Source organism: Chelonoidis abingdonii, chromosome 7 (genome assembly GCF_003597395.2).
Source record: "Chelonoidis abingdonii isolate Lonesome George chromosome 7, CheloAbing_2.0, whole genome shotgun sequence".
In the NCBI taxonomy this organism is placed as follows: Eukaryota; Metazoa; Chordata; order Testudines; family Testudinidae; genus Chelonoidis; species Chelonoidis abingdonii.
The window spans coordinates 9,720,174-9,742,124 of record NC_133775.1 but is presented as its reverse complement, the minus strand read 5'-3'; the positions used below and the strand labels follow the sequence as shown (position 1 = coordinate 9,742,124).

The following is a 21,951-nucleotide window of genomic DNA, read 5'->3' as shown; positions in this document are numbered from 1 at the left end:
CGATCTGACAAATTGGAGAATGGTCTGAGGTAAACGCGGATGAATTCAATAAAGACAAATGCAAAGTGCGCCACTTAGGAAGGAACAATCAGTTCCACACATACAGAATGGGAAGAGACTGTCTAGGAAAGAGTATGGCAGAAGAGATCTAGGGGTCATAGTGGACCACAAGCTAAATATGAGTCAACAGTGTGATTCTGTTGCAAAAAAGCAAACGTGATTCTTGGATGCATTAAAGGTGTGTTTGTAAACAACACGAGAAGTTCATTCTTCCGCTCTACTCTGTGCTGGTTAGGCCTCAACTGGAGTATGTGTCCAGTTCTGGGCACTGCATTTCAAGAAATGTGGAGAAATTGGAGAGGGTCCAGAGAAGAGCAACAGAATGATTAAAGGTCTTGAGAACATGACCTATGAAGGAAGACTGAAAGAATTGGATTTATTTAGTTTGGAAAGAGAAGTCTGAGAGGGGACATGATAGCAGTTTTCAGGTATCTAAAAGGGTGTCCATCAGGAGGAGGGAGAAAACTTGTTTCACCTTAGCCCTAATGATAGAACAAGAAGCAATGGGCTTAAACTGCAGCAAGGGAGATTTAGGTTGGACATTAGGAAAAAGTTCCTAACTGTCAGGGTAGTTAAACACTGGAATAAATTGCCTAGGGAGGTTGTGGATATCCTCTCTGAGTATTTAAGAGTAGGTTAGATAAATGTCTATCAGGAATGGTCTAGACAGTATTTGTCCTGCCATGAGGGCAGGGGAACTGGACTCGATGACCTCATTGAGGTCCCTTCCAGTCCTAGAGTCTATCAATCTATAAAACATTCAGTGATATACTGTGAACACTTTCTCATTCTTGTGCACTGTAGGTACTTTGCAACAGTAGAAAAGCAGTTACTTGCTACAGGTATATTAACACATCTATATAGAAAGTTTTGGCTTTCTCTACTGCAGAGTTCATTCTGCTTATAAATTCCTGGAAGGGCAAACTGTGGAATTTACAGATTTTGAATTTTGACCCTGTCCTCCAAAGCAGTTGCAATCCCTCCCAGTTTGGTATCGTCCGCAAACTTAATAAGCGTACTTTCTATGCCAACATCTAAGTCGTTTAATGTATCTGCTTGTAAATAACTAAATGAACTAGTTATCAAAGAAATCTAGACTACCAGAAAGATTCACATGCAAAGTTCAGTCATCATTTTTAATCTGTTTGTGTCTGAGCAAAAATCATTTTCTTGAAGTGTGAAAAGTCCCTCCGTCCCAAACTCACCAAACTCAAGAACAGCTTCAGAGATTTGGCCTATACTTTCCCAAAAAATTCATCTTTGGGCTCAGAACAAAAAAGGAAATGTCAGCTGACCTAAAATGATAAATTAGTACTATATAATATCTAAACCAAGAAATCTTAGTAACGAGGACAGAGCTGAAGACTGAAAATTGGGACTAATGTCCTGCTGTTCACAAGATGTAACAGTAATCAAGAAAAGATTCCAATGGAAAATACTGGAGGGAAAGAAATAGGATGCTCAGCAGCAGGATACCAGAATACACCAGAAAAGAGAGACAACAGACATCAGAAAAGACTGTCATGCAGTGTGCAAATGGCTAGCAAGGCCACATCTTCAGTACAGGAAGGATACTGGAAAAGATATAGAACAGAACACTAAGGATGATTATGTGCCTCAGGAACTATGTACCTATGAGCATCCTGTAAAATTAATAATACTTAGTACTTATATAGCATGTTTTATTTATATTCACATATATTGTATCTACTGTAACAAAATCTTATAATTATATATTAAAAAACAGTTCACAACCACATCTGGGTTAACCTCATCATTGAGCCAATAAAAATCACTGTGTACTCTAAAACTAATGCAAGTCATTTTACAGTTGTGAAAAAATAAAGTTTTTAAATGGCCTAATTGAACAAGTAAGCTTTACACTGTGTCTCAATGTGCACCAATCTTATTGGTAAAGCACTCTTCAAGCATCAATTAAATAATCCGCCCAACACTCTTTATTATGTACAATTTACAGATGGAAATAATGGTAGAGATTAAGAGAGTTGTCCCAGGGTGCAGAAGATCAGTGTCACAGGCTAGATTAGAACTCAGGAGTCCAATACTCTGACTCCTATAAACTACCCATGCCCCCTGCCAGTTTTTCACAGATCAGATTACAGAAATGAGGCAACATGATTGAGATTTTCACAGGAAACAAAACAGAGATGGAAAACTATGGCAAATCCCAGGTACTTCTGAATTTTCACAATCCATATGTGAATGGTACGAGTCTTCCAGGTTGACCAACATAAGACGTTCCACCAGCTCTATGACTACTCAGGCCGATTGGAGGGCCTCCATCTTGAACTGGATGAGTTGATTTAACCACTTGAAGTTAAACCCTGGTATTGTGCTTTCCCTCACTTTCGTGATCTTTTTGGAAACCTTGAAACAGAGATGGTAAATTCCTCTTTCCTCCTTAAGTGGATAAGCAAGTGCTCCAAGTTGAGAAAAGGTATTGCCTTTTCAGAGGACAGGAAGGACCAGATTATGCATAGTAGTCTTGGTTTGTGATAGACAGCATCATAGAAGATTATGGTTGGAAGAGACCTCAGGAGGTCATCCAGTCCAATCCACTGCTCAAAGCAAGAAAACCACCAACTAAATCATCCCAGCCAGAGTTTTGTCAAGCTGGGCCTTAAAAACCTCTAAGGATGAAGATTCTACCACATCATTAGGTAACCCATTGCAGTCCTTCCCCACCCTCCTAGTGAAATAGTCTTTCCTAATATCCAACCTAGACCGCCCTCGCTGCAACTTGAGACCATTGCTTCTTGTTCTGTCATCTGCCACCACTTAGACCAGCTGAGCTCCATCCTCTTTGGAACCTCCCTTCAGGTAGCTCAAGGCTGCTATCAACCGCCCCAACCCACACTCTTCTCTTCTGCAGACTAAACAAGTCCAGTTCTCTCAGCCTCTCCTCATAAATCATGTGCTCCAGCCCCCTGATCATTTTCGTTGCTCTCCGCTGGACTCTCTCCAATTTGTCCACATCCTTTCTCTAGTGGGGGGCCCAAAACTGGACACAGTACTCCAGATGTGCCCTCACCGGTACCGAATAGAGGGGAATAATCACTTCCCTCAATCTGCTGGCAATGCTCCTACTAATGCAGCCCAATATGCCGTTAGCCTTCTTGTCAACAAAGGCACATTGCTGACTCATATCCAGCTTCTCATTCACTGTAATCCCTATGTCCTTTTCTGCAGAACTGGTGCTTGGCCTGTTGGTCCCCAGCCCATAGCGGTGCCTGGGATTCTTCTGTCCTAAGTGCAGGACTCTGCACTTGTCCTTGTTGAACCTCATCATATTTCTTTTAGCCCAATCTTCCAATTTGTCTAGACCCTATCCCTGCCCTCCAGCGTATATACCTCTCCCCACATCTTAGTGTCATCTGTGAACTTGCTGAGGGTGTTATCCATCCCATCATCCAGATCATTAATAAAGATATTGAACAAAACCAGCCCCAGGACCCACCCCCTGGGGCACTCTCCTTGATACCAGCTGTCAACTAGATATCGAGCCATTGATTACTACCCATTGAGACCAACAATCTAGCCAGCTTCCTACTCACCTTACAGTCCATTAATCTAATCCATACTTTTTTTAACTTTTGGCAAGAATACTGTGGGAAACCATATCAAAAGCTTTGCTAAAGTTATGGTATATCACATCCACCACTTTCCCCATATCCACAGAGCCAGTTATCTCATCATAGAAGGGAAACAGGTTAGTCAGGCATGACTTGCCCTTGGTGAATCCATGTTGACTGTTCCTGATCACCTTCCTCTCCTCCAAGTGCATCAAAATGGTTTCCTTAAGGACTTGTTCCATGGTTTTTCCAGGGACTGAGGTGAGGCTGACAGGTCTGTAGTTCCCCAGGTTCTCCTTCTTCCCTTTTTTAAAGATGGGCACTATGTTTGCCTTTTTCCAATTGTCCAGGACTCCCCTGATCACCACGAGTTTTCAAAGACAATGGCCAATGGCTCTGCAATCACATCAACTTCCCATTCTCCTTACAGGCACCCTGGTTCATGTGTTAAATCTGCAACAGGGATCATGTGAGGCATGAGCCCCCACATTAGCTCTGCAGCACTAGAGAATGACCCTTATGCTGGGCTGGTTTTTGTGGACAGATTATTCCGGTTTTGGTGGGCAAAGCAGATATGCTCAGGAAGGAGGCTTATTATCTTGAACACTCGCAACATTTCCGTAAAAGCAATCTCTTGTTTTGTTGTATTTGAGGATGCAAAGGGGTTCTGAGGTTTTGTCGAGGGCTTTAATAGCTAAATATATTAAGGGCTGATGGTGTTTCTAAAGATTATTTGGTCAGGATAATGTGAGCTCCATGGGCAGAAGAAGAGGCACCCACTTTGGAAACTTTCACACTTGCACTTTCAGTACATAGGTCCATATTTAAAAAAAAAAAAAGCTTGAATTTAGGCTCCTAAATAAGTGGCCTGATTTTCAAAGTGTTGAGTCCTCAGTAGTCCCCAGAAATGTCAGTGGAAATTATTGGTTAATATTTTCATTGTATTTTACATTTATATGATGCCTTTAATTCAAAAGGTCCCAAACCACTTCACAAACTGAAATTTCCATGTTAGCTAGTAAAGCACACTGTTGTGTAGTGCACAATCATACTGCTTGGACAGAAGGTAAAAGATAACCTATGCAGTTTCAATTTCAGGGAAGAACTGAGGGGAAAAGAGATTAAGTACGTTCATTGGAATTTTGCTGAGGCACCAACACTGAAAGTTTTTCTCTGTGAAAAGTGCTGTAGGATAATTATAGATTTCTCTTGTTAAGCCAGCCCTTTGCTTATGGAAATTTTAAAGACAAACTAACATCTCCTCTTAATATTAAAAGTTTTTTAAAATATAAATGTTCTTTACTTGGTAGGCCAACAGCAGTTACTGGCTCTCCCATGAAACACATTTTAAAAAGTGTATTTTCACCTGATGCACAGTAATATTTTTAGGTTCCATTGCACATCTTTGGAACAATGTTAAAAATAGAGCCCTTCTAGTTTGCTAGGTGAGTTTTAAAGATCCCTTATTGAGCAATGTCAGAAGTACAATTAAGTTTTATCTGAACAGATCAGAGAATGTCTGGGCACAAGTTATAATGCATCTAGTGATACTATCAAAAGAAAGATTGCTTGTTGTTGCATTGGGGAATCCCTATAAAACTTCAGGAAAACTGCCAGAAAGAATATAAATGCATTCCAGCAATGGAATGAGATATGTTTAACCTATCCAGCCACAAGCCACTGCCTTCCAGTTTTTCAGCGTTGCTATTTTCATGTGATTGTTGCCTTGGACAGTCACAAGTTACAGTGGAACTTATTTATATTTGGGGCTCCTGCTGTTTTGCAGCTGTGGAATTTGCTGAGAATTGTGTTCCAGAATCCAAGCCGCTCATTTTAAAACAAAATTATGTTTCTAACTATCATGATTGTGAAGGAAGCTTTGATAACAAGCCACACAGCCTTCTCTTTAGAAAGGTAGGAAAGCTGCTTGTAACCTTCAGGACTAACCCAGCTATTACTAGAGCTGTTCCATCGAGATCAACCTAAACTATTTAGATTTCACTTGGAGGATGCAATACAAGGCCACACTGAACGGCCTTAGCTTTGCCTTCAATTCTTTCTTCCTTCTACTAGGTGTCACTTCTATGGATCACAGATCTTGAGAAGAACATAAACTGTTATAACAGCTGAGAGAGATGAGGAAAATATTAAACCTTGTTCTCTTGGTAGTCCACTTTTTTTTTTGTTGCTGTCATAGAGGCCGTTGATGTATAATAGCAGCATTAAGACAGGCAAGGCTTGCCATTTCCTGCAGCTCACCTCCCTGGTCTGGAGATTTTTGGCTACGAACTTCATTTAAAGATTCATTTTCTTCAAGGAAATGCCCTCCAATGTGACTTAGATCATGTGGTAAATACCAGGGCCTCAGTCTCATTTGAGAACCAGAGAAGCCAAGAATATTCTTGAGCAAGAGCTCCTAGTGCATGCTTTCCTTGATAGGTCCCCAGGCAAATTCCATCCTGAACTCTTCAGATTTTGTTACCTCAAGGGATGTTTACATTCCATCTAATACTGGAAGTGCTCCACCAGATTTAGGACAGCTTCAGAAAGAGAGGCCTTTTTCTCTCTGGAGAAAAGGCCCCTTACTCCTGAATGAGTAGGAGGAAGTCTCTGCTTGGCGGATGTGATTATTCCCCTTTATTAGGCACTGGTGAAGCCACATCTGGAGTACTGCGTCAGTTTTGGGGCCCCGCACTACAGAAAGGATGTGGAGAAATTGGAGACAGTCCAGCAAAGGTCAACGAAAATGATCAGGGGTTGAGGCACATGACTTACAAGGAGAGGCTGAGGGAACTGGACTTGTTTAGTCTGCAGAAGAGAAGAATGAGGGGGGATTTGATAGCAGCCTTCAACTATCTAAAGGGGGGGGTTCCAAAGAGGATGGAGCTCAGCTGTTCTCAATAGTAGCAGATGACAGAACAAGAAGCAATGGTCTCAAATTGCAGTGGGGGGGGTGTGTCTAGGTTGGATATTAGGAAACACTATTTCACTAGGAGGGTGGGGAAGCACTGGAATGGGTTACCTAGTGACGTGGTGGAATCTTCATCCTTAGAGGTTTTTAAGGCCCGGCTTGACAAAGCCCTGGCTGGGATGATTTAGTTGGGGTTGGTCCTGGTTTGAGCGGGAAATTGGACTAGATGACCTCCTGAGGTCCCTTCGAACCCTAATCTTGTACGACATCCCAAATGTCACATTCATCCTAAACTGCATTTTTGGCTCTCTGTCCACTTCAACCCAGCATAAGAGAGAGCAGGCTTCAGTGGGAAAAGGCTGCAGAAGGAACAGCCTGCACAGAGCAGCTTGAGAATCAGGGGAGTGTACATTAGTGAGAAAGTCACCTTTGCACATCACCTGGACTTTCACTGTGGATTGGGCCCAATATCTCAAGTTCCTTCCTAACGTCTAGCTTGTACCTCGATTTATCCTCATCAAAAGAACAGGTTCTAACACACTGAGGAAAACCATTTCCTCTCTTAAATGAGTGTCTGAAATTTCAACAGGAAAGAAACCAGAGTCTACTCTGTCCCTGTGAAAAGCTTTACAGGAAAGGGTTTCAAACTTCCCTTCATCTTGCTGGATGGTGGGACTGTAAATAAGAATATATCAACAGAATGGATAGGGAGGACGGAATCAAATAAAATCATCAAGAGAAGCTTAAAAAGTGAAAGGCATAACTGTGCAGACAGGAAAAAGAGCCTTTCACCATGGACAGGAAGTGAAGAAACTTGATTTTAGAGAACATGGATGGCAGGAGGACAATAATCTGTATACCCTTAATCTCTGAAAGCGTTTAGTGGATGATTAAAATCTAACTTTTTATCTATCCTATCTTCAAACACTCCCCAACCCCAACACTTGGGGGGGGGTGGAGAGACCATCTAAAAGATTCGATAGAAAATTTTTTTTTTTTAAGACCTATAAATCATCCTACATCCAGCTCCTGCATTTACTTTTTGATCTGATTTTTAAAATATAGCTACGGATGTTATGTTAATCACTCTGATTCACATCTCTACTTCCTTCAGAAATTTACTCAGTAACTAGACCATCTGCGTAAAAGGAGTGGAGGGGTGTGTTCCATGCTGTCACAGCATACAGCTCAGAACATAACGGGGGGCGGGGGAGGCCAGAGGGCAGAAGCCTGGCTGTTAGCTTCCTTCCCTTCTGCTACCAGAGGAAGATATCTGGGCCAGGCAGTGAGTTTCTCACCCCTATAGTCACTCTGCCAGCTGTGTGAAATGTGGACAGACAGCAAATTCTCTCCCTTTAAGGTCCTGCTGATGAAGTGGGAAACCTGGCTGGCCTGAAAGTTAAGGTGCATCTACACTGTACGCTTCTTTCAGCCGTATGCAGTGTACATACATCAGCAGTGCAGACAGTGAAGCACAGCTTAGGAGCGTAAAGGTTGTGGGCTACACAGTTCTCTCTTTGCCCAAGCTGTGCCTCTCAATCAACACTGCTATTTTTAGCAGCGTAGCGTCCTGCTGCAGGAGCCTTTCTCCGTCGCGGGAAAACTCCAGCAGCGGAGAAAGGCGCTGGCAGGTGGGAGGAAGTACGAAAGGCTCTGCCAGCTCCCTGCTGCTGGAGCCCTCTCTCTGCTGCAGAGAAACTCTGGCAGAACAGAAAGGCTTCAACTGGTGAGAGGCTGAAGCCTTTCCCTACTGTCTCCCCTCTCCCAGAGCCTTTCACTGACACACACAGCTACTACACACCACAACATGGACACAGTGGGAGTTTCACTGTAGCGTGTAACAACACATAGCCTTACTGTTGAGTCAGCACACGATGGTGGGAAAATAGGACAGATCAGAGAAAGAAGAGATGTCAAGTCATTTAAAAGAATAAAAGCAGACTTCACAGGCAACGGAAATTATTTGATGGACTGGAGCTCCCTAGCACGGCATGAAGTCTCACTCTACATTGGCAGGATTTATTGCTGCTGAACTTCTCACTCACCCTTTGGCAGTGTTATACAAGACACTGACAGAAATACTATTTCACTTCTACATAAACCCGTGTTTTAAAGGTTACTTGCATATAATATTGCAAAATCCAGTAGCTTTAGAATAATGCTCCAAAGCCAGATGACCTGTGTAAGAGGAGCATTCAGAACATTACTAGTTTGAAAAATACCTTTTTTTTTTTTTAGATCTCTGAAGCTGCAAGGTCATTCGCTGATCTCACATGAGTAAAGAGGCACCACCAATCAAATTACTCCAAAGGTTTTGGCACTCTCTCTTTCATATTCACTAGCCTTGAGCTTCCTCGCTACAGAACAAATTGGAAAAATATGGCATTGACTCTCCTTGCACTAAGACTGAGGCCTCTCCTGACCAACCAGCAAAGTACACTTACTCTCAACAGGGTCTTTGGGAACCTGTGAAGGCCCACAAACTTGAATTTATTTCTGTGTATATCCAGATGGTGCTTTTTGCTACCATTAGGATAACTGTATTATGGAAGAAAGGAAGAGGGGTCTTGGAGCAGGCCACAATAATATCACTTTTCAGTTACCTAGGGCCTTTCATCCAATGCTCTCAAACGCTCCACAAACAAGATTCTACATCTTATAAACAACTCAGTTGGGACACAGAGGTCAGAAAAATCACAAAAGCCTAAGGGCTAGTCTACTCTGGCAACACTAAAGCACTACCATGGCAGCGCTTTAACATGGCTTGTGTGGTCGCAGTGAGATGAGAAGCGTAGCTCCCAGCGCTGGTGCACTGTTTACACTGGTGCTTTACAGTGTGGCAACTTGCCGTACTCGGATGGGTGTGTTTTTATAGTGCTCTAATTTGCTGATGAGCGCAGCAAGTCTGAGCACTTTAAAACTCTAGTGTGGACTGGCTCTGAGTGCCGGAAGCTGTACTTGGAGCTAATCCCCTCATGGAAGTGGATTATCAGGAGCGCTGAGAGCTCTCTCCCAGTGCTCGTGTGTGACTACACTCGCACTTCAAAGCGCTACTGTGGGAGCCTTCCTGCAGCAGCGCTTTGACGTTTCCAGTGTAGACGTACCTTAAGTCTACACATGGGCTTCCATCGGCATAGCTATGTTGGTTAAAAAGAGAAAAATATACCATTCCCCTAACATAGTGATGCTGGCAAAAGTTAAGTGTAGAACAGGCTTAAGTGACTTGTTCAAGCTCCAAAAGAGAGTCTGGGAAAAAGTCAGGAATAGAACCCAAGAATCCCGTCAGTCCTATGGTCTAAATCTCTATTTTCTCTCTTTTAACGTGGCAAACAATTTTTTCACCCTTTTAACTGAAACCAGAATTTATATGGCTTTTTTGCTTCCTTTCTAGTATATTGGAAATAATGTCAGCACGGCTCTGAGAATAATACTGTTAATTAACTACTGTTGCTAAATAATCAGAGAGAAAACAAGAGCGCAAAATACAGTTTTTATTTTGCCTTTCCACCCCCCAGTGTCAAAGCAGTGTACTAAAGCAAAACACATCTGAAAATGAACTTTCACAATCCCCAAATCACCAGCTTATACCAAATTTAAAAATCACATCAGGGTACTGAATTGCTCACATCATTATTTTTTCTAATTCTAAATCAGTACTGATGTGTTCTTTTGAAAACGTTTTATCTTTTAAAAATAAATTTATTCTTTCAACAAGACTACCAGATGCTTTTGCACAGTTTTGGAATTTCACAAACCAGCATCAATTATGTGAATAAGCAACTGTAAAACTTTGTAACTGTCACCTTTTGATAATGGGGCACAAAGCCAACTCAAAGTCATGCTCTTTATACTACATAGTATACACTGACTTTCAGCACAATATTCCTTCTTTTAAGTGATTAAAAAATGTTCTATCTGATTTCATGTTACATCACCAACAAACAGGTATTGGGGAAAAATAAGCAGACAAAAATAGGTTACAAACAACAAATATAGTTGTTTAGATCCTCCACTGTAGCCCTCTTTCCCCACCAAAGAAAAATAAAACCCAAAACCAAATCACTGAGGAAACCCGAGAAACTCACTAGCATTTTGGTCTGGTTTTAAGCACTCAACATTTTAAAGTCAATCTATGACAAACTGTAGTAGGTCACTGAAGAACATTAAACGTCTGTTTGCTGAGCTATCATTTCCAAAGAGTCTCTTTTACTGGCACCTGGAAACAGAACAAGCGTAAGGCTGATCATCATTTCTTTAAACCCGAAGGAAAACTACCATGCAAGACCTCAGAGAAAGATCGGTGCTGTATTAAGGCAGCATTTATAAACAGAACAAAACCTAAACAGGCAGACCATAATTATCAAATAGATTTTCTAATTAAAAGTTGAGATGTAAGACAAATCAGCTAGAGCTATTTTAAAAAACCCATTAGTATACACACAGTACTTTCTAAGAAAAATAATTCTGGATCAGATCTATAAAGCACACAGGCGAATTGTAAACAAATCAGGAAGTTCTTTGGTCACTATTAGTTTTGAATCATCACGTTCTAGCTTGCTGGTTAAATCCTCAGGTTTGTTTGTTTTGTGTTAAACATGGGGTTTTTCCATTGCAAAATCATTTAAAGATACGGCAGAACCAAAGAGAATTGCATGTAAATTTAACTTCATGTGATAACATGACAAATTATGCCTTCTTGAGACTAGTTCTCCTTTTATACAGACATCCTTCTGTGCTGAACAGGATTACTCTATTATGATGTATATAATTATAATACTGTTAACACATACTGAATGGGCCCATATTTACTATTCATAGATGCTGATTATCTTTACATCTCATCAATGATATTGAATTCTGCAAGATGTTTTACCATTATCCAGGTAGCGAGGACAGCTTAGACAGCAGACAATGTTTCACACAGGTTTACTGTTGGGAACATACTTCCCCTAAGACTGAAAGGCAGCACAACTAAGAGGACTTCAACTCTGAACACTAGAGTTTTACTGCTCCACCTACAGTGCCACATGGATACATTCACATTCAAAGTACCTTTGCTGTTCTTCAAACCTGTTGCCATGCCAATTGTTTGTACAATGTAATAATTAATACTGATGGAAACTCAAACAGAAAAAAATAAATAGCAGAAACAATCTAAAATTATTTAGAAAAATACACCATGGACGTTATTCTACAGGGGTGGGGGGGTGCACATGAAGAGCTATTTCCTCCTCCTTTGACTGCCAGCTGTAATAGCCCCAGAAGTCAAGAGTGGGAAAGACGGGAAAGCTCTATATACAATATCTGGATACTACTGCCAAAATGATCAGCAGTGAAATAGTTGATAAAATGTTGACATTTAAGTTTTCAGATTTTAGCATCAGCACCCCATTGAGCAAAATGGGGAAAGCTGCTATGTCTCATCTATTGTTTCTATCTAGATGCAGATTTAGTACTAGTCTTCATTTGGAAAGTCATCTCTGCAACCACAAGGGCCAGACACTTAACTTTTAAAACTACAGTCGTAAATTAGTAGACACTGATGGATTCCCCAGAAAAGTTTTGGTTCAGTACGCTGCCACATACCAGCACAACCTGACCCCTGAGCTAGCAAGAGCAAAAGTGATTATGTCACAGGTTTCATGAGGCTGTAGAGTTCACACTCAGGCCCTTCCTGTGAAGAGTGGGAGAATCATGCTTTGAAGCCAGTTACCCTTCACAAAGGTCATACAAAATAGGATTGGAGCTGCCATTTTGTTGTTTTGGAGTTATGTCACTTCCACAGTCCTTTTGCATTTATTTCTCATGAGGGATACACAAGTGAGTAATCTCCCCCAAAATAAAGGAATGACAGACATAGACCAAAAGTGCTATCAACTCCATCTGATCAGGTCTCCCAGAACAGCCAGGAGACAATCAGCCACAGATCTTCCATCTCCTAGCTTGAATTACTTATCAGCCCCAAACAACGGTTGTTCTCTGTATTTCCCCTCACCACAAATTAAAAGAGGTCCCAGAGCCAGTAGCAGCATTTTTGGTTCCTTTGCAAAGACACCAAATTGGGGACACCCCTCCGCCCCCCAGGTTTACTAACCAGTTAGGCAGATTGTTTGGAGCAGACATACCTTACCTTCTTCCTCCCCACCCAGGCTCCCACGAAGCTCATACTGTTTAAACCAGCCCTGTAGCCATAGGTTTTACATGAAATTCTACTTATTTCGGTTCTAGCTTCTAAATCTGAGATATTGCTCTTCCAGGACTTAGGAAATTGTATAAGTTTACTACTTTCTAGCATTTGGTTAAAAAAATGTTAACTGAACCCCCAAGAACCCTTGAAATGTAAATAAAAATGTATGTACATAAGCTCAGTCCCTTGCTACCAGCACCAAATCTGAGGCTGGTGACTAGCGTAAAACACCCAAACCACCACCATCCAGGGAAGCATTCATACCCCCTCATGAATGGAAAGACCTCCCCACTACCAAAGCCAGATATTCATTTTGCATTTAGGCAATTTTTTTTCTACACAGCACATGGAGTAAATGCTTGTTGCTGCGCAAAGTGCTTTTCCTCTGCATAGCAAATAACCTTCACAATATAACGGATTTTTTAAGTGTCACAAATTATTTTGGTATGATTTCTCTTTCCTTACCTGTTCCTAAAACACCTAAGAGTACGATCAATGAAATAAATGTAATAACTTTCTAACATCTTCAAACATGACTTAATTTAAAAATCTAATTTACTTTTCACCATTTAGGCTTACTTCATTGTTCTGCTTTTCACTCAGCTTGTACAGTAAAAGCAGACTATTTCATTTTTGCTTTGAGTCTGTTGCATGTTCTGCTTCTCATTTACGAGCACAGTGCTCTCCTACTTAAGATTCCAACAGTGCAAGGAAACCAACCATAAATATTAAAAAATGGAAAGAAAATGTTTTTAATTTTACAAAAACAACATCTTAAGCTGCTCTCCCAGGCCTTTTTTTTTTTTTTTTTTTTTTAAAAAAAGGCTACATTTTGGCCCAAAATTGAACAGCCAGTATGAAATAAATCAGTGGTTCTCAAACTTCATTGCATCATGCCACCCTTCTGAGGGAGGGGAGGGAGGGCAAAGCTGAAGCCCAAGTGCTTCTGCCCTGGGTGGGAGGCATGTAACCTTCACCCTAGGTGGTGGGGCTCAGGCTTCAGCTCCTGGCCCCAGCAAGAACAACACCAGCCTTGGCAGCCCCATTAAACTGGGGTTGCAACCCACTTGGGGATCCTGACCCACAGTTTAAGAACCCCTGTCTGAAACATTATGTGGTCTTCCATACAATATAGAAAGATAAAGCAGAAACCTTAATAAAGCCTCAGAGAGTAAAATATACAAAAGAACAGAACTCCCAGTGGAATCAGCAGGAGCTGTGGTTAAGGACTGACCAACTTAATGAACAAACCCTGGAATAAGAAATGTGTGCTCCCCTGGTAAGATATCAGACATGAATTCTGCCACCAAGTGCAGCTCTACTCAAAGCTTCCATAGTCAGTAAGTGAATAGTGGTGTGCCCAAATCCTGGCTGGGATGGAATCCAACCCTGAAGAAAAGCTCTGTGAAACTCAAAATTTTGTCTCTTTCATCAACATAAGTTAGTGGAAGAAAAGGTATTACCTTATTCACCTTGTCCCCTTTAAACTTAAATGCAAAGTTAAAAGAAAAATCTTCCCATTGAAAGTAATCTTTCAGACTTAACAACAGAGAAGACTGGAGACAAGTCTGAATCGTCCAGACAAGCATGAATGGGCTTAACTTGAAGAACTTTAGTACACGAGAATTATTCCTGTGTAAGAGTTTATAAGATCGGAGTCTAAATTAACAAACAGGTTGAACTGATATTCCTGAATGATGGAAAAGGGGTAATGGCTGGGTCTGGTGGCTGAGATCACCATCCTGTCACATCTGCAAAATTCTCTTCCACATACACTCCTGGAACAAGTGGGCTATTACAAAACATGGTGGGGCAAGAAAAAAGAAGTAACACAGAGGCTCCATCTATGAAATTAAATGTTCTCTTAACTGTTTTTTTAAGCTCATCAGTGATCTGGCAAACAAGTCTTTGCAGGCATAAGAGGAGAGCACCTGCTGTAGCCCCTCTGCTCGCTTCCCCTTCCTCTGTCGTGCCTCTTCCAGAAAGGGGCACGAAGGCCAGGAGAGCTGGGGGGGGGGTTCATTAAGAAACTATTTTTTAAAGTCACAAGAGGGATTCCTGCAGAGGTGGGAGGCCAGCTGTAAGGTGGGGGTGGGTGAAGAAGGTTGGTGGGGGGGTGAGGTTCAATCTGCACAGGCTTTCAAACCACATACTCTCCCCCCAATACGTTTTTTAAAAATCCCCCCACCCCAGTATCTACGTGGGAGGGCGTTAGTCGATCAATACAGACGCCCCCCCCTTCCTCCCCACCCAGAGGGGACTGGGTTGGGGGGGTGCTGGCGGCACGGGGCGCCCGCAGAGCCGGAGGGGGAGGGGCGTTACCTGGGTTTTAAGACGCATTTTTGGGAGGGAGAGTCGGGGGTTGCTCTCGAAGGCGACAGAGCGGCCCAAGGGCGCACGTGGCTCGGCGAACGACAGCGACGCGAGGTTCCAGAGCTGCGGGGCGCCACGCGCCTGCCTGGGTGCGTTCGGTGGAGGGAGGGAACGTGGAACGCGGAACGCCACAGAACGTTCGCAGAGAGCACGTGGACCCGGGGAGGCGAATGAGCGCGTCCAAGCGCAGCGCGAGGTTCCAGCGCCTGCCTGGGGAGGGGCAGAGAGAGCGCAGGCTCTGGGTGTCGGGGCGGGAGCGTAACCCGGGAAATGTCCCCTCGCCACACACCAATCATCTCTGCTAACAGTGCGGCCTTCCCAAGGGCAACGCATTCCCCTTCCCATCCCACCCGTCCAGCATAGAGCTAGTTTCCTAGCCGCTCCTGGCGGTTTGCAGGAGCGTGTGTGAGGGAATTGTCTCCAACCCAACAGTTGAGAAAAGAGGAGAAAAGAAAACCCTGGAGTCAGGGGTAGGCCTTCCTGAAGGGGGGAAGGTGGAAGTGCTGAGAAAACGTTTACCAGGAAGACTCCCTGGGGATGATTTCTCAGACTTGTGGCAGTGATATATATATATATATATGTAAAAAAATCATGACGGTTTTATTTCATATGAGCAAGGTGGCCAGTTAACAGGGAAGGCAGAGGCAGGGGGCAGAACAGCAGCTGAAGAGAATTTTCCCCAATGGACATCAATGTTGAGTAACTGCCCTTGATTCAGGAGAGTAGTTAGCACTGAAAAGTGGTAAATATACACATGCAGACATTGTTCGTGGTCCACTGACTTTGTAGCATGTGCACAAACTACTGCCCTCCCTCCATAGCACAGGAAGAGCTGACACCACACTTGAAAGTCTGTTCAAGCCCCATCTTCAGGGCACAGTTTTATTCTTCTAACACAGTGCTATTTTCCTATCCTAACCAAAGCAGGCTGCAGAGGACCCAGAGGCCTTTCCCCTTGCTCTAGGGCTTGCCACAGGAGGCTGCTTCCCACAATCCTCTCCAGCTGAGCTCACTCAGCCTTTTGTAGGAATCACCTGACCGTATCCCAACTAAGTCTGGTAAGTCACAGGCCCATTGGCTCTTGAGAGGGCAGATTACCATGTTACAATACTCCACAGACAGTGTCTCTTTGTATTTCTATTCCGTGCTAAGTACCTTAAAATTTCTAAACAAAAACCAACAAAACCATCATACCCTGCATAGGATCATATTTTCTCTCTCTGACCTGTATTTGAAGAGAGATCCCTTATTTAGTGCCTAATGTGCTGTAAGGATCTACTAAGAAGCATTTGAGTAGGTTAAAAAGCCAGTTTTCAAGCAATGCTCAAGGAAAGGATGAGACAATGTGACACAAATGTATGATCTTATGCTACAAATAGTACATTGTGGGAAGCTTTCCCTTAAATGTAAATTTTGCCTTATATTTTTCATGCAGTCATTTTTATCCTTACCATCTGAGTAAATTCAACACATATTTAAGAGAATACACCACCACTGAAAACAGTTCTTATAACAAAGCTGAATTTGGCTTACAATTTCAGCAGGCAGAAATGACATTATACATGGCACACAGAGTACACAGATGCAGTAAGTAAAGTAAGATGTACATGTTTAGCAACTTGTTCATAAGGAGCCTGATTAAAGAACAACAAACCCCCTGCCAGTCTTCATATTAAAACAGAATGTCTCCATAAAGTTAAAAGTTTATGATGTGGCACACATACACCTCTACTCCAATTTAACACTGTCCTCGGGAGCCAAAAAATCTTACTGCATTATAGGTGAAATCGTGTTATATTGAACTTGCTTTGATCAGCTGGAGTGCGCTGCTCCGCCCCTCCAGAGCTCTGCTTTACTGCATTATATCCGAATTCGTGTTATATCGGAGTAGAGGTGTAGTATGCTTTCCACCACAAAGTGAGGAGTGCTTAATGTCCTAACTTCTCAACCTTTTTGAAGATCTACACATGTAACCTGCAAATAGTAGTTTGATCTCTTCATGTGAGAAGGGTAGTGGAATATACACTTGATTACGCACTTTGATTTTCACAGTTCTTTGTGTATTAATGTAATTGTAGAAGGGGTTATCAGAGCCAGATTGTTCCCTATATACTATGCATACATGCAGACTAGAACACATGCACGATTCCACATCATGTTGGCACTGAATTACACTCACTACTGAAGATTGGATCAAGATCCATCTATTTCAGATATTAGCATAGAAACAGTTTATTTGTTTGGCTAAATCTGTCTGTTAGTTCAGTCAAAATCCTCCCTGTTTTAGAGATTTGACATCACAAACAGAGAGAAATTGTGATACACTTTCTGCAGAAAAAGTAAAGAATGGAAAATGGAAGAATGCATTACAGGGTGGCATCCCCAGTAATGCATAAATTATTCTAACCTGTGGATATATGAAGTGTGATTATCAGGGCAGAATTTAGCCCAAGTTAAGGCATATTTTTGTTTTGTGGCAGTGAGTCTGACCTTTTCAATATACTTCAATATTTTATTATGTTATAACTACCTTATACAACTATACGGAGAATTCATATGAAAATATTTCTTTCTGATCTGAAGTTGTTTGGCCATACTTGTGGATGCATTGATTTTTTTTGTCTGTGCATTTTGGCAGCCAGAATTACGGAAATCCTTCCCAACCTTTAGCTTCTATAACTTTCTTTTGAAGGGGGATTGATATTTTTAAAAATTGAGAAACCTAACCTTAAATAACAGCCACAGGAAGGACACAAATCCATTACATGATTAGGCATCACCCCATTAGACAAAAAGGTTTTCTAAAATCAGTTTACATTCAAGTCCTCTCACGTTTAGCGTTTTTATTGATAGTATATTGAGTTTGCATTGTTCAGCATTTCATTGTTTTCCCTGGATTTATAAGGTCTCTTGAAAATCATTAAAAAACTCCACATAATACCTCAAAATTATGTTTAGTCCTTTACAGTTCTTACTGATTCTGTTTACAGCAAACTATTTCTGTCAATAATTTATGAAAGGTCGACAGTGTCATACAACCAAGGAGCATTCTATAGAGAAATGCATTCAGTTGATCATATCATTTTAAATCTGTATAGTATTACGTACTTAATTTATTACATATCATATTGAAAATCTTAGAAGATTATTCTTTACTATCTAAAACAAGTTCTTCTCAAAATTATGTTAACATTATAGAAAAGAAAAATGTTAATATAAATGCTGTTCAATTACAGACATGCAAATTTTAACTAATATATTTCTTCTGACTAAATACTATTAGTGAACAGTTTGGAAATTAACTATTTAAGATTTATTTACTCTTATAATCTTATAATCTGACTTTTGTATTTTATTTATATAACAAAAAACAGCAACAACAAAAATATCTTCTTAAATGAGAAATAGAGTGAAAACTTACATTCCTCCTTCAGAAAACAAATCCTGTATTGAATGGTAATGAAAATGCTATGAAGTCCAAATTCAGTAGCAAAGGATTTGAGTGATCATTGTGCACCTGAATTCGAAACGCACCTGTGTTTCTTTGTCTATGTACGTTCGTCTCTACCTGAGCATTTAATTTGCGTTACTCCTCCCACAGTCTGCCCCATTTCTTTGTCTAAGCTGAGCAATTGAACAATAACATCTATATGATATCAGAAATCTGGACTGAATGAAAACAGTGTGATTTACTACCAATAACTGGCTTACCTGTCTCACAGTTGAAACCTTATAGTAAAGTATGAATTTTTGCTGATACCGTCATCTGATAGAGCAGAGATTAGATAGTGAGTTTGAAATTTCATGAACACAATGAACAAATTATATATTAAAAATATACCCCAAATCATGATGTCATTTATGCATACCACACAATTTTAGTGTGAATAGGAAATGTAATGTTAAAAAAAACTATTTGGCTGTGTTTTAAGCAAAAAGGAGAGAATATTTTACAAGCTTAAGGCAAGTTTGGAAGCTCATTACAATTCTTGTCTTTGCAACTGTGAGTTATAAACTATACACACATCAAATATTTTGAGGACTTCAGTAGTGAACTTTAATTCTTAGTACAGTCAAACTCCTACAGAAGCAAATGGACAAAGAAAGGAACTATGAGTGTGAAACTCAAGTGGTTTATTATACTAATGGAACTCAGAATTATGTGTAGTTTCACTCACAGAGGTTTTCTTTTATGGCATTTTACCTATTTGTTGGGTCAGGAAAGATTTAAAACAAACATGAAATCTAAAGGTAAGATTGGTTTTAGATTTGTTGTTACCAAAGAAAAATCTTCTAAATGTTATCTGCATGTAGCAGCATTTGATTTCATGACAGCAGCTCATTTTTTAGTTGGTGGACTTGTATCATGATTAGGGCTGGTCCAGATTATTCAATGTGCCATGAACATTTTTGTCTAAAATTCTAATTTCAGATTTCAACAAAAAAGGAGGCAAAATGTCACGATTTTCCTCCCCACATTTTTTGTCCAACTGTGACCATGAAAATGGTTGGCTGTCATATGGCTGGTTTTAGTTATCATTATGTTTTTATTTTTGTAAAGCACCATACAAATATTTAATAATAATTTGGCCAACTATCAGATGTCAGCAAGAGCAAGGAAATATAAACTGAGTGGATCCCATTGAGTGATTTGTTCCTAAGGGGTGCTGCTGGTTTACTCGGATTCAGAATAGTAGGAGTGATAAGAAGATAAATAAAACACTTATTTCACAAAGTAGGTAATTTTCTCATAGTTTTGTCTTAAATCTAGAGGACTCAGCATTTAGCAGTCCTTCAGCATTCTGAGGCAAATATTCAATATTTGTATTATATACATCATCCTGATGGAAAAGCAGCATTTAGAAATTTGTGCAATTAGAAACAGCACATCCAAGACCCATTGAACACTGGGAAAATCTGGATCCAACTCCTGGGTGCTGATTGGCCCAATTTCTAGTAGTAATACTGTACCTCTGTTTTCCATATAACTATTTTCCCCTCTATTTTCAAAATGCTGCACAGATATTTTACTGAGTCAGTATGAGTCATTCAGTTGCTTTTTCACACAGTTTATTGGATATTTAAGGTAAAGTCCTAATCTCATTTTTGGATTTACGAATGTTTATCTTGGATTAGGCATTTATCTGCTAAGGATTTTGACCTATATTCTACACTTCTGGTGAGCTATAGATGTGCATGAGCCTATAATAGCATATTAGAATGGGTTGGCCATGTTCATATATACACATAGACTTCATATATGGTCTCTTTTCAATCAATATTCATATATATGTTAAATAAGTACTTAATGTGCACTACGTACAGAGGACAGGCTGAAAAACTCTCTTAGCATACTGCTGAAACCAAACAGTGCTTAATTAGGGACAGCTTAAAAGCTCAGTCCTCCCAGCCACACAAAGAAATTGAAATGATTTTGAGCCAGTCTGTCCTCAGTTACATTGTTACACTACTTGTGTTCTGTTCATTCCCTTTGGAGCACCTGGCACTGGCTGCTGTTGGAAGACAGGATGGTGGGCTAGATGGACTTTTGGTCCGACCCACTGTGGCCGTTCTTATTTTCTTATGAAACTCAGTGCTTGATTTTTTCCCCACTCTGGATACTTTGGGGATCCATTCTTGCGTGCACTTTTCAAACCGTAACATTAGCCCCTGAATGTAATGGCAATCCTTCTGTTTTTCACAGGATTTTTATAACACCCTTCTATATAAAGAGGATCATCTTTGGTGCCCAGATTGAAAGTCACCACCAAAGTCACCACCACTCACCGCCACGTTGGTTGCTTCAATCTTTTATGAATTCCTCTAAAAATTTTTTTGCAAGTTCTGTTCAGTTTATCTTGTGCTTATTCCAGATGCATTCACTCCACCCAAGCATCCGTATTATCTATCCTTTAATCAGGGCCATCTTTAGGATTTATGGGGCCCTACACAGTATTGTTAAACTGGTGCCCTTGTGCTCCACTGCAGGCGGTCCCCAGCCAACGCTGCTGACCCCAGTATGTCAAGGGGGCACAGCCACCACCCCCGCCTGTGGATTCCCAGATTCCCCCCCATTGCTGACACACACCGAGCTTCGTACACAGCAGACACTGCAGCAGTGGCTCATGTGGCAGGCTTTGTGCTCTTACATGGGGGCCGCATCTTGCCAGAGCCCACAGTCCTCCTGCAGCTCCTCGCCACTCCTGGCTCACCACGAGCATTTTGACAGGAAGTACCAAGCTGTAATAACAACAATAATAATACAAGTGTGTATGTGTGTGCACGATGGAGTGTGTGTGTATATGTGTGTATGAGAGAGCCAGTGCATGTGAGAGAGCCAGTGTGTGCGTGCATGTGTGTGACTATGACTCTTGAGAAGTAAAGTATATGTGGCTGTGAGAGCCAGTCTATGGGTGAGAGAGAGACTGTGTGTGTGTGTGTGTGTGTCTGTGTGTGTGTGTGTGTATGTGTGTGAGACAGCGCATTGGCACTTTAGGTCCTCTCTCTCTCTCTCATTCAGCCTGGCTCCCCCTCCACCCCACCCCCTCTGACTCATATGGAAGTTTTGATCCTCCTGTTCTGGGCTCGGCCCAGCCTCTGCCAGAGACCAAGTGGCGCAGGCAGGCAAGGTCCAGGGAGGGACTCCACTCAGGGCAGCAGTGGGCCAGGCCACTGCACTGCCAGTTTTGTCTATGTCTGTGCATTGCAACAGGGTCTTCTATCATATGATCAAATCACTTGAATAATGCTAAATTCTACATGTCAGCATTTCAACACTGCTGAAAAAGAGTAACAAATATAAAACAGTGCACAATCCAACATATTTA

The 21,951-nt window shown here is 41.3% G+C and overlaps 1 protein-coding gene across 1 annotated transcript in view; it reads right to left on the bottom strand.

The window, feature by feature from the left end:
• The window catches only part of ELAVL4 (ELAV like RNA binding protein 4), a 103,674-nt gene extending 88,508 nt beyond the window's left edge, over nucleotides 1–15,166 (bottom strand). Inside the window, exon 1 of the mRNA XM_032765426.2 lies at nucleotides 15,074–15,166. Within this exon, the coding sequence (XP_032621317.1) occupies nucleotides 15,074–15,091 (18 nt within the window). The 5' untranslated portion in view covers nucleotides 15,092–15,166. The remainder of the gene's footprint in view (nucleotides 1–15,073) is intronic.
• Nucleotides 15,167–21,951: the final 6,785 nt, after the last annotated feature.